General features: G+C 42.2%; 1 protein-coding gene across 2 annotated transcripts in view; it reads left to right on the top strand.

The window, feature by feature from the left end:
* The window catches only part of BMX (BMX non-receptor tyrosine kinase), a 24,944-nt gene extending 10,817 nt beyond the window's left edge, over positions 1 to 14,127 (top strand). For both annotated transcript variants that reach the window (XM_081907609.1, XM_081907608.1), the window contains exons 7-19: positions 959 to 1,140; positions 2,004 to 2,066; positions 2,331 to 2,393; positions 3,269 to 3,323; positions 5,067 to 5,146; positions 6,063 to 6,190; positions 7,914 to 7,988; positions 8,140 to 8,308; positions 8,755 to 8,971; positions 9,131 to 9,195; positions 10,761 to 10,879; positions 12,350 to 12,507; positions 13,917 to 14,127. In XM_081907609.1, coding sequence (XP_081763735.1) covers positions 959 to 1,140; positions 2,004 to 2,066; positions 2,331 to 2,393; positions 3,269 to 3,323; positions 5,067 to 5,146; positions 6,063 to 6,190; positions 7,914 to 7,988; positions 8,140 to 8,308; positions 8,755 to 8,971; positions 9,131 to 9,195; positions 10,761 to 10,879; positions 12,350 to 12,507; positions 13,917 to 13,991 — 1,449 coding nt within the window. In that variant the 3' untranslated portion in view covers positions 13,992 to 14,127. The remainder of the gene's footprint in view (positions 1 to 958; positions 1,141 to 2,003; positions 2,067 to 2,330; positions 2,394 to 3,268; positions 3,324 to 5,066; positions 5,147 to 6,062; positions 6,191 to 7,913; positions 7,989 to 8,139; positions 8,309 to 8,754; positions 8,972 to 9,130; positions 9,196 to 10,760; positions 10,880 to 12,349; positions 12,508 to 13,916) is intronic.
* The last annotated feature ends 418 nt before the right edge of the window (positions 14,128 to 14,545 follow it).

Genomic DNA, 14,545 nt, shown 5'->3' on the forward strand with positions numbered 1-14,545 from the left:
ATTTAATCACATAGAGGAAAGAAAGGAAAGTTTTCCCCCCTCCCCCATCCAGTCCCTTTTGCCATACCGAGTCTTGGCATATCTTCTCATGATAGCTTCTTGTTCCTCCGATTCGTCTTGTTTATCAGAGAACTCTTCAGTTAGCAGTCTTTACTCCCCCTCCTTCCTTGAAATATGTGCATTCGCTTCTTCCTAATTATTCCTTTGAAGTTCTTGCAGCTAGCGGCGCGGATCAGAGATGGCGTCCAGGAGCACCGAAATCCACAGAAGGGCATTCCGCCTAGTGCCCCCATCCCCACAAATTCGGGGTGGTATAGGGCACAGCAGGCAAAGGCAGACCCCCCCCACAATCCTGGGGGGGTAGGGAGGCTATTTACTCCCATCACAGCCTCCTCATTACCTCCTGTGGGTCGGAGAGATGTTATTGTCAGCCATCTTCCGATGCGCCCCTAGTGGCCCCCGGTAGCTTGTTTGCTTAGGGTTGGTTGAGCAAGCACAGGATGATTCACTTCTGCTCTAGACTGTACAGGCAAGTCAGCAAACAGGATGACCCAGGATACAATTTTAATAGTTGTTTGTGACTCTCGACCCCTAGCACTCTCTTTGCATATACATGAAACATTCATGATAACGTTGTCCCAAATTGTTCAGAAATGGGCAGCATTTTTACTCCCAGTGGCCACATGCAGCTGTGAGCAGACACAGGAGTGGGGGAGGGTGCTGTAGGTCAGTGGTTGGTTCATAGTTTGTTGGCATCTTATAATTGTACAAATTACAGATACTGATTTTTCTGTTCATGCTGATAAAGGACCTTCCTTAGGCACAGTTTAAGGATTAATGAGGTTATGCTTGTAAAGTACACTGAAAAGCGCTGTGTAATTTGTTGTTGTTGTTGAAACGGCAATGATTTCTTTTTCTTAATACTCTGTGTGGCATATCTTATGTTACCGGCTTTCAGAACAACGAGTACGACCATCGACCTCCAGGTCAAACACTTGACAAGTCATTTCTGAAAGAAGCAGTAGCTATTTATAATTATGAGCCAAAAGGAAACTCTGATGTTCCTCTTGTGAGAAACAATAAATATTATGTTATGAACGATGAGGCTCCTGATTGGTGGCTCGTGAAGGATTTGGACGGGTAAGTTTTCTCTGCATTGTTTAGAGAGATTTCCTTATTACTGAGGTATAGTTTTCATATTCTGTTAGCCAATGTACTCAAAAGAATTTAAACAAAGAATTACCCCAGTTTAACAAACAACCCCACTGTGTTATTTTGTTAAAAGCTTGTCTAATGATCAATTTGGATGGTGCATGAACTGAGTATGTTTCCATGGAGGGTTGATGGTCTTGGACTAGGGTCAAATCTCAGCCTAGAACTCCATGGGACTTTGGTTCATTCAAAGTCCTTCTCAGCTAATCCACCTCACAGGGTTTCTGTGAGGATAAAATGGGGAGAAACCATATGTATGTTGTCATACAAACAGCAAAGGTGGGATGTAAATGTTATTTATGAATAACCATGATGAGTACTTGTGCATATGATCTACCTAAATCTACAACATGGGAAGTGCTTGTATAAGAATTGGAGTTCTCTGAGATTGGAAAAATTGCAAGTGCCAGAGAGGTTAGCTGGCTGTACATGCTTTGACTTGTGCAGTCCTATCAGCCAGTGGAGTAATCTGCTGTTATGCCAGAGTTTACATTGATTTTGTCCCAGCAGCAATGGGAAAAGCCCAATCATAATAAAGAGGTAATAAACCAATTATGATACCCACTTCCACAAAGACACTAGCAACATCATGACTATCCACCAACCACATTGCTGCCCCTGATCCCACATGGATGGAAGGCACCAATTATCATGCAGTACCAGCAGAAACACCATGGCAACTTCATGTCACCTGGTCCCTGTTTGTTTCCTTTTATTGCGCATCGTCTTCCTTCCAAGTGCTTCATGTAGGTTTTTAAAAATAACTTTTTTTTTGTATTTTTCATTTGCAGAAATGAGGGCTTTGCACCCCGCGTCTATTTGAAGGAGGTATCCCAGGCCACTGAAAAACCAGGGTAAATCACCATCCATTTTGACTTCCATATTCTATGCTGAATATACCAAAGAGAGAATCCATATATTTATTCTGCTAAATCAGGAATGACTAGGCTGTGCTCCCTCAGATTCAGTGAGAAACATAGGAAACAGCCTTATTCTGAGTCAGATTGTGGTCTTTCTGGCTCACTATCGCCTAGGTGTAGATTAATATCAGTGTTGCAGTTCTTCTGATGACCGGGCGAGTAAATGGAGAACTCATTGTGCCTTTTTTGCATTTGCAGAAGAAGCGTCGATACAGCTAAAGTGTCATCAACTGAAGAGGAGGAAAGCATTGCTAATAATGAGTGAGGCGGATATTGGGTGTGGTTGATCATTGCACAATGCATGCACAATGCATTAGTTTAAGTATTCAGTGCAGGAAGACCTTTACTACAGGATAGGCAAGCAGAGATATAAATGCCTGTCCTGCTGGCACTGATATACACACCACTACTGCTACTGCCAGCTTCCCCATGCTTCTGTCTGTGCAAACATTATTACTGTTTGTTGTGTTTGCATCCCACTCTTCCTCCTCCATCTAAAGGGTTTCCAAATCTCCCATTACACACACACACACCCCAGACCAGTCACAATCTTTTTAGGTGGTGCTAGAAAAACTGTCATTTTCCCATCTCATCTGAACATTTTCAACATGTAGATAGCAATACTCTGTAGTAAGGACTGCTGAGGCACTTTTCAGCAATTAGGAAGAAGTCTATTGTAAGGATATATGAGATAATGTCCATGAAGCATTTGGGGTGGGGGGAAACGATGTATACATATATTCTCTGTGGTGTGTGTGTGTTGCGGTACCAGCATTAAATAAATGTGGCAGCAATGCTGCAGTAGTAATTGAAAATTCATTTTCAAAGGAGTTTAAGCCTTTAAAGGTTTCACAGAAGTATTTACTTAGAAACTGCATGTAGCAGCCACTGCTTAGTAGATATGTGAGGGTTTTAAAAGTGAGTTTCAGAACCTGTCCCATGGGATGCTTAACAACATGAACATATTCTTTAAGTGATTTTTCAGATAACCTTATTCCAAAATCATGGCATGCTCATTGCGCGGGAGTGATTCTTCAATCCTCGTTCAAATAATGAAAGTGCTACTCCATAATAATGCAATTACAGAATAATTGTGTGCTGTGAATGTAATATGTTAGCAATTTCTTTTGTTGCAGTTGGTATGCTGGTAAACTCTCAAGGGCCCAGGCAGAACAACTGCTGCAGCAGAAGGTAGTGCTTAAAAATTCCTACACATTTATTAGGTTTATGCATTGCCTTTAGCTGCAAGCATTCGCTTCCTTCCTTTGAAATAGTGCAGGCTGGGAGTGTCAGAGAATGAAGTCAGAAACGGAAGTGGAAATTGCCGTTCTTCACATTTTTATCCCAGATCTGGAATGAAAATCAATCCAGTGAATACGATTGGTATTCACTCACAACATGTTTATTTATATATATATATATATATATATATAGCCTACAACCAATACACCATTAATGACTTTCTTTATACAGAGTTTCAACATTTCCTTTACATCAAAGTGAATGGTATGGGAACAATTATGTCATTGTTTACATTAAATCCATAGCATATGAAAAGAATGATTTATATCATGTTAAATAGCATACAGTGAGATGGATAATGTAGTATTTGGCAGAAACAGAACTTCAGCAGAACGGAAACATCACTGATTGTGCCAAAGTTGAGGTTGGAACTGAAATTGCTGCCTTCTTATATTGCTGCTGCTGCTGTTATATTTTATACCCCACCTTTTTCTTCATGATACTCAAGGCAGCTAGCGAGGGCCAGACTATACACACCCCATTTGTTGTGCAGCTTCACACTGCATAGCTAATTCTTCTGACGGCAGATGCAGAGAGGCCAGGCTAGATCAGGCTGTGCTCCCAATCAGAACCCCCATCACTGCCACACACCTGCCTGTTCCCAATGAGAGTAAAACAAGTCTACTTAATGGCCCTGACACTCCTGGAATTAGCAGACTGTAGTGGAAGAGATGCCAACTCAAAATATTCAGTTAGTGTTAACTTTAAAATTTGAGGGCATCAAGAGGGTGTTGAACACTCATGAGACAAGCAGCTGATTCCCCTCCTGCCTCTCCATTAATGGACCCCTGCGAATACCTGAAGAAAATGAACTCTTCCGCATAAACATTATAATTAGACCACAAACTGAATTCAGAGGAAATGTGTTTAGGATGGGTGGCTATGCTATTATTTCTCTTTCAGAGGGCTAAGATCTTTCCAGCCCTCCTCCCAATTAACATCTTCCATTCTGTGCCTACCCCCCTCAATATTTTTTCCTGGGGCAAATTAAGGAGTCATGGGACTCAGCTATACAGCTGCAAATAAAAGGCTTTAAGTGTGTTTTAAGTGCAAAATACAATGTGACACTAGATGGTGATGGTGAGCCTAATGGAAAATTCACATAAACGCTTTTTAAAAATGCTTTTTCAGAACTTTTTTTAATATGTGTGTAGGGTGAACAATGTACATAAGCATGTCATCTGCCTCTCAGTGTGTTGGTGATGTCCGTCCTTGCATATGGTTTGCTTGCACTGACCCTTGGTGATTGGCAAGGAGCTATACAAAAGCATAGTTTGATGCACTTTTAGAACATCTCTGATACAGCCGTACCTTGGTTCTTGAACATACTCCGTTCCAGAAGTCTGTTTGACTCCTGAAATGTTCAAAAACCAAGGCACTGCTTCTGGTTCGCTGCAGGAGCTTCCTGATGGAATCCCCATCAGACGTTCAGCTTCCGAAAAATGTTCAAAAACCGGAACACTTACTTTCAGGTTTTTGGCGTTCGGGAGCAAAAATGTATGAATACCAAGGCGTTCGAGAACCAAGGTACAAGTGTATATCAGTGAAACAGGCCTCACATTTTGTGGAAAACTAACAGAGCATCCATCCTCTCAACTATTACAAAGATTCTCTTCTGCTTTTTATTAAAAGGGGAAGGATGGGGCTTACATGGTTCGTAATTCCAGCCACGCAGGGAAATACACTGTATCTGTACTCAGCATGACTTGCAGGTAAGTAGGCGAGGTATATATAATATACCCCTCCAATATAATGTATACCTGATTTAATGTATTGGTCTTCCCTCAAATGTGAACCAAGCTGTACAGTTGCTTTTTCTGGATTCAGATTGCATCTGTGTTCATATATAATTCAAATTAAAGTGTCCCCATTCTGAAGGCTGGTTTCAGTGCTACCTGCTTGTCTATATTAAAGCTCATAGGGAAACGGGCAGAGAGAGTGGGAAGTGGAGAGAGAAATTAGGAGGTATGATAGGAACTGACAGCTTGTGGCAAATAAGTTAAAAGTTACACACATGAAAGGAGAAGAAATTACAGGAGATGAGCAGAAACACTTGGAGACACAGAAGGAAGGGGAAAATATAAAACAGATTGCGCTCTCTACTTAGAGCCTTTGGATCAGCAAATTCTGCTAAAAGAAAAGAGGGGCTGAAGACTCAGCTATACAGCTGCAAATAGAACATTTAAAGTGTGTTTTAAGTGTATTATACAAATGTGACACTAGATGGCATGGTGAGCTAATGGCAAATTCAATATATATTTTTAAACTTTTTTTAAAAAAAAAAAGTATTCTCACAGGTTTTTTTATATATATGTCTAGATTCAGCCCAGGTCATGATACCTCCAGAACCAATGTCTAAACTTGAGGAAAGCTACAGAACTCTGCCCCAAGGGAATTGCTGTAGCAAATAATTTAGCTGTTACCAAAGGGTTTAGTTATCAGTAGTGAATGATGTCTGTAATAGCCAGATGATTATGTCTAGCTTCATCTCTGTCTACCATCCCTTTGTGACTGGTGAGCCTCAATAATGTTTAGCCCCCCCAAGTGGGCTTTGAAAAACCCCTCCTCTAAGAGATTCCTTTCCTTTTCCTTATGCTAGCTGGAATGGTTTGTCTTCATTTTTTCCAGAGATAAAAAAGGAATCGTTAAACACTACCATGTCAATGTAAACAACAAAAAACAGTTTTACCTGGCTGAGAATTACTGTTTTGATTCAGTTCCTGAGCTTATTCGTTATCATCAGCACAATTCAGCAGGTAAATCGCTTTATCATTTCATGATTTGCATTGTGTTCACGAATGTCAATTTCCCTCTTGTGTGTGTTTGCTTTTAGTACAATCCTACCCATGTCTACTCTGTAGTAAGTTCCATTGTGTTCAATGGGTCTTACTCCCTACTAGATGTATTTGTGATTGTATTCTAAGAGTGTGAGCTGGGATTCCCAATCTTCATCTTACCTCATTCTCTGACCAGCTAGATAGACTTATGCGCAAACCGCTCTCTCTTAGCCTCAGTTTCCTAATGGCAATACTGGCAGTGCCTAAACATGTTTACTCAGAGGTAAGTCCCATTGTGTTCAGTGAGTCTCACTCCAAGACAAACTGGGCATAGAATTGCAGCCTGAGAAGATTCTACTAAGGCTTACCATTGCTGGTCCTATCATTGGGCAGTGCAGTTGCTGCTTCCTGGCAGCTGATGTTGAATTTCAAGAAAGGACAGCAAATTGTTAATTATTTATTGGTTTTCTTTTATTATGGAAAGATCCTACATCTTCAAGTGCTGTGTAAATGATAAGGGGAGCGGGTGGCGCTGTGGTCTAAACCACTGATCCTCTTGGTCTTGCTGATCGGAAGGTCGTCGGTTTGAATCCCCGTGACGGGGTGAGCTCCCGTTGTACTCTCCCAGCTTCTGCCAATCTAGCAGTTTGAAAGCACGTCAAAGTGCAAGTAGATAAATAGGTACTGCCGTGGCTGAAAGGTAAATGGCTTTTCCGTGCGCTCTGGCTTCTGTCACGGTGTTCCGTTGCACCAGAAGCAGTTTAGTCATGCTGACCACATAACCCGGAATGCTGTCTGTGGGCAAACTCCGGCTCCCTTGGTCTGAAGGGTAAGATGAGCGCCGCAACCCCATAGTCGCCTTTGACTGGACTTAACCGTCTAGGGGTCCTTTACCTTTACAGTGGTACCTTGGGTTACATACGCTTCAGGTTACATATGCTTCAGGTTACAGACTCCGCTAACCCAGAAATATTACCTTGGGTTAAGAATTTTGCTTCAGGATGAGAACAGAAATCGTGCTCTGGCGGCGCGGCAGCAGCAGGAGGCCCCATTAGCTAAAGTGATGCTTCAGGTTAAGAATAGTTTCAGGTAAAGAACAGACCTCCAGAACGAATTAAGTACTTAACCCGAGGAACCACTGTATATCTATAAATGATAATAACTATTATAGATCCAGGCAAAAGTAGACAAAGAACATTAACTATATTTGACAACAGCTTTTGATTTCTCCAATTATCTGCATATTTTAGTCACAGTAAATATTTATCCTCCTTGGAAGTAGGTCATGCTTATTCCCATAAATCAGAGATCAGGAATCTGTGGCCTACCAGAGATTACTGGACCTCAGCTCCAACTAGTCCCAGTCAGCACCGCCAGTGGTCAGGGACGATGAAGTTGGAAGTCCAGCCCTACTTAGAAATGCCAGGGTTTGAACCTGGGACATTCTACATTCAAAGCAGATGCTCTCTACCACTGAGCTACAAAATGGATACCTCTTTAAGAGAAGTTGAGAAGACGTCAACAAAGGGGACAGACGTATTTCCATATCCAGGGTCTCATAACTGAGAAGACCCTGTTATGAGTTGCCATGGAGTGTGCCATGATTATAGACAGAACGATCAGCAGTGCCTCTCATGCAGATCTTAAGACACAGGTTCCCTTTCTCAACAAACTTACCTTATTTGGTGAACTTAATTTCTAGGTATAGTTACAAGACTTCGACATGCAGTGTCCACGAAGGCAAACAAAGTTCCATCCACAGCACCTTTGGGAAAAGGTAGGGGAAAGCCTTTTTTGACTGTGGTAGGAAATTAGTAATAGTTTTCCCAGGAAACCCTTCTCCAACAGCAAAAAAAAAAACAAAAAAAACACCAAAAAACAACAACATATATATGATCTAATATAACAACTCTTTCTATCAAACTTAGGCTCCTGGGAGCTAAAGCGTGAAGATATTGTCTTGCTGAAGGAAATAGGGAGTGGTCAGTTTGGAGTGGTGCAGGTGGGAAAGTGGAAAAAGAAATACGTTGCTGTTAAAATGATCAAGGAAGGATCAATGTCTGAAGATGAATTCTTGGAAGAAGCTGAAACCATGATGTAAGCAAGGATTTCCCTAAGTGACACTAAGTCCATATGTGCCTACCTGTACATTAGGAACTGCAGTAGAGATCCTTCTGACAGTCAGTATCAGCCCTGTCTGAGGCAATGCAGGTGGCAGCCACACTGAGGGCCTTCTCAGTGGTGGCTCCTGTTCTCTCCATAGAATTCTACCTATTTTGTTGTCATTTTGGCACCAGGCAAAGAGCGCCCTGTTCTTCCACTAGCCATGTCAAGCCTTCCTTGAATATATATTTGATCCAACTAGTATTGCTCTGTGTTATTAATTATTATGTTATTAATTATCTGTGTTATTAATTATTATGTCTTTATGTAGCTTGGGGGGGGGGACTGAGAATAAACCCTAATTGCATGGGTTTCTGGAGGTGCATACAAGTGCCCCGTGTATGTTTATATAAGTGTTAAAATCCAGTACTTCGTTTTAGGAAACTGAATCACCCCAAACTTGTTAAATTGTATGGTGTTTGCACAAAGACCTATCCCATCTACATAGTGGCTGAATACATGGCTAATGGCTGCTTGCTTAGTTACTTAAAAGCCCATGGCAAAGAGCTGCATCCCTTTCAACTGATGGAGATGTGCTACCATGTTTGTGAAGCAATGGCTTTCCTTGAGGAACATCAGTTCATACACCGAGATTTGGTAAGTTCTTGGAAAGCAGAACTTGGAATGGGTGTGGTTTTTTGTTTTTTAACAACCTGTGGTTGTTTTGGGGGTGGGGGGTGATTTAGGAGATTCACAGCACTGATCAGCATCACATCTGTTTCTAAGCTGATTTTGTTTTTTGTGCTCTCTGCAAAGGCTGCTAGAAATTGCCTGGTTGATACTGATCTGACAGTGAAGGTGTCCGACTTTGGAATGACAAGGTAAGTCTTAATCTTTAGCGTCAATGGGGGAAAATATTATAATGCTGATTAAAAATACACCCATTAACGAGACATTTAAAAATGGCAGCTCTCATGAGAACCTAAGAGGCACCACATTTTCCTTCTCAAATAATCTGGAACTAAACTGCAGTCAAGTCTTTCTGTGTTAAGAAACTCATGGCCGGGCTGCTAAGATCAGAGTTGCGTTACTGCTACCCGAATCGCAGACAGCAGCTAAATCAAGGTTTTGAGGTTGTTTGTGTGTTTTAAAAGAAGCTGCTTTCTCCACTGCTTCTTGAAGTAAGGGAGTGTTTAGTGCACAACCCCCTCAGGGTTTTGTTTTTTTGTCTGTCTTCATACAGAGATTGCCTGAACAATGTTTTGGCAATTCTCATCCCACTCCTGGCTTATGTACCAAAATATGGATTGAATCTTCTTAAAATATTAATAAATTTTTAAATACTATTTTGAGATGGATTTTTTTAAAATAGAAACATCTCTGCTTCATAGTGAGCTGTAAATTATTTGGGGGGCAAGGCAGGGGCGGGGGAGAAATTTGTCCATCCATAAACTAGCCTCAAGCTAGTGGTTATCTAAGGATCTTGGGAAGTTTTCATATTGATATTGCTTATAAGAAACATACCGTATTTTTCGCCCTACAGGACGCACTTTTCCCCCTCCAAAAATGAAGGGGAAATGTGTGTGCGTCCTATGGGGCGAATGCAGGCTTTCGCTGAAGCCTGGAGAGCAAGGTGGGTCGGTGCGCACCGACCCCTCTTGCTCTCCAGGCTTCAGGAAGCTATCCGCTAGCCGTGGGAGACACAGCTCTCCCACGGCTAGCGGAGAGCTTGCCTGCACCCAGAAGCTTGGGGCGCGCTGAGCTCAGCATGCCCCAAGCTTCGGGCTTCGCGCAGCGCTCCGCTAGCCGTGGGAGAACCGTGGGAAGTTGCACGGCTCTCCCACGGCTAGCGGAGACCTTGCCGGCACCCAGAAGCTTGGGGCACGCTGAGCTCAGCACGCCCCAAGCTTGGGGCTTCACGCAGCGCTCCGCTAGCCATGGGAGAGCTGCGCCTCCCACGGCTAGTGGATAGCAGCCTGTTCTGGGGGCTGGGGTCGGGGGAAGCTCGGGCTTCCCCCGCCCCAGCACCGCACCTGGGGGGGAAATAATTTTTTTTCTTTATTTCCCCCCCCAAAAAAACTAGGTCCGTCCTATGGGTCGGTGCATCCTATGGGGCGAAAAATACGGTACTTTACATTTGCCAGAAGGTTGTTGTGAATTTTCATTGCACATTCCATGTCCCAACCAGCTTCTACAAAAAATGGATAGATGGGTGATTTGATAACCAATATTTTGATATTTGTATTACTGGGTTGTAGCCAGCTCAGTTTTACTCAGAGTGAACCTATTGGCATGAATAGATCTAAGTTAGTTATGGGTTATAGGCCTGTCATTGGGTACCATCAACTGGGTAAACCTCTCAGCAGAGCAGGTTCAACTGAGGTGTCACTCGGATACATCCTTCATTTTGTTCCGTGAAGCCTAAACAGTGAATCTTGCCTTATAGATATGTGCTTGATGACCAGTATGTGAGTTCTTTAGGAACTAAATTTCCCGTGAAGTGGTCAGCACCAGAGGTTTTTCATTATACCAAGTTCAGCAGCAAATCGGATGTGTGGGCCTTTGGTGAGTATGTAATGCAACTATTGAAAATGCTACATGAAGTGAAGAAAAGCCCTTAGATGTTGTTTATCTAAATAAATGGATGGACCTGCGACTGATCAGGCACAGAGTGATGATATAATGCACCCTAAGGAATTCTTCTAGTGAAACCAATAGGACTTGTGCAAGACACACCCCTGTTGGATTGTGCCCAGATTGTGAATGTCTGTATTGTATGGATTTTCTTTGCCATATAGGAAATATAGTTCCAAATGCATGGACAGCTCTTTGTTCTCTTTCTTTTTCTCTCCAGCTTGGCGTTATTTCCTAATTAAGTAGCTCAGTGTCCCAAAGCAATTAAACCGTGGGCGTTAACGCACTTTTGGAAATTCAGCAGTCTTTTAAAAATATGCAGTCAGATAGATGATCAAATCTATATACCGCTTCTGCCGAGCCATAGCAGCACTAAAGAAAAAGGAGAGGAAAGGATACCTCTCAGGGGTGGCAGCAACTGGTACAAGGATGCTGTTTATCAGTTGCCGATTTGTACTGTGCCACGCCTTTCCACATTCTGCCCATTTGGATCAGCTGCCAGCAGTTCACACAGAGACCGACATGCTCCTTTTTTTGGCTTGTGGATATTTCAAGTGCACTTTAAAAAAAAAAAAAGGTAGCTGTGAAGTCAAAGAGAACAAAAAATGCATGACGGCAGTGGTGTAGCGTGGGTTGTCAGCACCCGGGGCAAGGCAAGTAATTTGCGCCCCCTAACCCATGGATTTGCACCCCCTAATCCGTGGATTTGTGCCCCCTAACCCCCAGATGTTGCACCTGGTGCGGCCAGCCCCCCCTGCACCCCCCACGCTACGCCACTGCATGACGGAACGAGAACAAGTTATAAACACTTAAATTAGCGAGAGAGGCTGTGGGTTTTTAAACAGCAGAGGCAATTCAGTATACAGCTGGTCTTTCATCATATTTTTACTGTGAAATAGCTTTGGGATATTTTATGAGAAACGATTCATGAATGGAATGAAATGATTAATGGGCATCTTATGCAGAATATGATGCTCCTATATTGAGAAATAACTGTCACACAGATAAGGATGCTTCCAGGCTGTTGCTATTTGGGGGTGGGATTCATTCTCACACCTTGCAAATTCATGTTGCACAGTTGAAGTTGATTGAATGGTCTTGCGTAACCAAAATACGACATTCTGCAATGAGGAAAGCGATGGGGGAAACGCAGTGAAAAGTGGGAGATGATGATTGCCTGATGCCTCATCATCTAACATCCCTGCAAACAAATTGGAATGGAACCTCAACAAACAGTAGACGTCTTCTTAACCTGCCTGCAAACTTAGTGCCAACAAATCCACATGAATGCTCAATAAACAGATGGCCTGGAAGCAACCTTTTTTATTTTTTAATGTCCTTCTGGGTTTTATGTACCATTATAATACCTTGTTTTCCTCCACTCTGTGGACATGTCTATAGGAATTTTAATGTGGGAGGTGTTCACTCTGGGGAAGCAACCCTATGAACAGTATGACAACATGCAAGTGATTGAAAAGGTTTGCCTTGGCTATCGGCTTTATCGCCCGCAGTTGGCTTCCCAGGCAATCTATCAAATAATGTACAGCTGCTGGAATGAGGTATGTGTCCTAGTTCACTTGAGGCTGAAAAAGAAAAGTGATTTTACTACACCCCCCCCCCCCGCTATTGCTGTCTTTTGCAGCTGTAGGCCTCTGGTTGCGCCTGGACCTTCTCTTGTCAGTAAAGGCTCACTTATTATTTTAATGGGAGAGGACAAACTCCACACAAGCACAGAACTTGTCACTCCATTGTAGTGAGAAGACTAAGTGTGTAGGAGTCCCACGTGTGTGCAGTGGTTTGGACTATGGTGCCTGACTTTAAATGATAATACATCAGAACTGAACGGAATCTTGAACAATTATGGTTTTCATAAAAGCATTATTTTGTCAAAGGATTTGCTTAAATTAATAAGAGAAGCATTACCTTCCCTGGAAAGTACGCACACACGCGTACACACACACACAAGCTTCTTTGACTTTTTAAACAGGAAGGCTGTGATGTAGAAAAATAAAGCCGTAGTCCTATTTTTGTACCTAGCACGCCTGAAAAAAAGCAAATGTGTTTGTGTACCTCTTTTGATTTAGTCAACCTTATTCTTAAGTAAATCAGTAGCTGCGTACCCTTCATTTCCCATCTGACCCCATTTTAAAAAAAAAGTTTTAACACCGCTCCAAAAGTTTATGAGTGTGTGGTACTGCCATAGGCACTATTTAAAGGTACTGATCCAAAAATACACTCCATGTTTTATTATTATGGCACCTGTCTTTAGGTACTGTTCAGACTGGTCACATTTGTGCTGGGCATTGGAGATGGTTCAGGTTCAGAAGGCATGTAAAACATCTCAGGTTTAATCCCCGATATCCTCTTAGATGAAAGCTCTCAAGCTTTTGGATAGGGAAGACCTCTGCCTAAGACCTTGGAGACCCATTCTCAGTCAGAGTACACAATACTGCGCTAGATAGACCAATGCTATGAGGATGAGCAAAGAACATCACGTGCTCAAAGAGGAGCTTGTTTGACAAAAGTTTCCAAAGACGAAACAATAAATGAAATGTAGATGACCGTCCAAAGTTCTTCATGCTATGGCACGGAATGTTCCCCACATATTAAGGTTCCTACTAGCCAAGGCCTTGCGATGGCTGGAGGAGCTCCTTTTGGTCCCCAAGTGGGTGTGACGCATGGGGTGGTGATATAAGGCAAGGCCTTCTCGGTGATGGTGGTGCCCCAGTTATGTCCATGGTTTTGTTACACAGCTAGAGGAGATCTTTTACTCCAATTTCTTCTGCTTGCTGTACTGTTTTATTGTATGTTGGTTTTAATTATTGTTACATGTTGATTTTGTGTGTTTTGTATTTGATGATGATGATGATGATGATAATAATAATAATAATAATAATAATAATAATAATAATAATGGCCACTAATCAATGGCAAGCACTGAGTTGGTTGGTTTCTCCTTTTCATACAGCTGCCTGAAAAACGTCCCACATTTTGCCATCTGCTTTCTCTCATTGAACCACACAGAGAAGATGACAAGCACTGAAGGATTCTCCAGCCTTTTCTTATGTGAGCCCTTGTGCTAATGCCATCTCTAAAATCTGGTTTGGAAACTCTTACCCCAATGATTTATTAAACCAGTGGAATGGCTAAAAGATGAATAAAAGAAATGGCATGAGAAACACATATTGAATTTTTATTTAAATATTCATGGGTTGTTTTTCTTCTTCAGATTACAGCTTTGTTATCAGTTCTAAAGGCTGCTGAGGATCTGTGGTAGAATGCAGTTGGCATATAGCAGTAGAGATGGGAAGGCCTGGAAAAAAACTGAAAAAATTGAAAAAACAACAACAGTCCCGAGTCTAACCCTAACCCTACCCCCCCCCCCGTTTTCCCCCAAAACCAGTTTTTCCCCACAAAAATTGAAAATAATAGTTTGATATAGTTTGAATATTCCACACACTTTTTTTCTTTTTTTCCAGGGGGGAAATGGCTTTGGGGGAAAACATAGGAAAACCTGTTTTTTCCCGGGGGGGGGGGGGGTTCCAGGCCTTCCCATCTCTAAATAGCAGTAACATTTAGTTAGAAACATCTGCTTGT

Source organism: Podarcis melisellensis (genome assembly GCF_964234715.1).
Source record: "Podarcis melisellensis genome assembly, chromosome: 4".
NCBI classification, from domain to species: Eukaryota; Metazoa; Chordata; class Lepidosauria; order Squamata; family Lacertidae; genus Podarcis; species Podarcis melisellensis.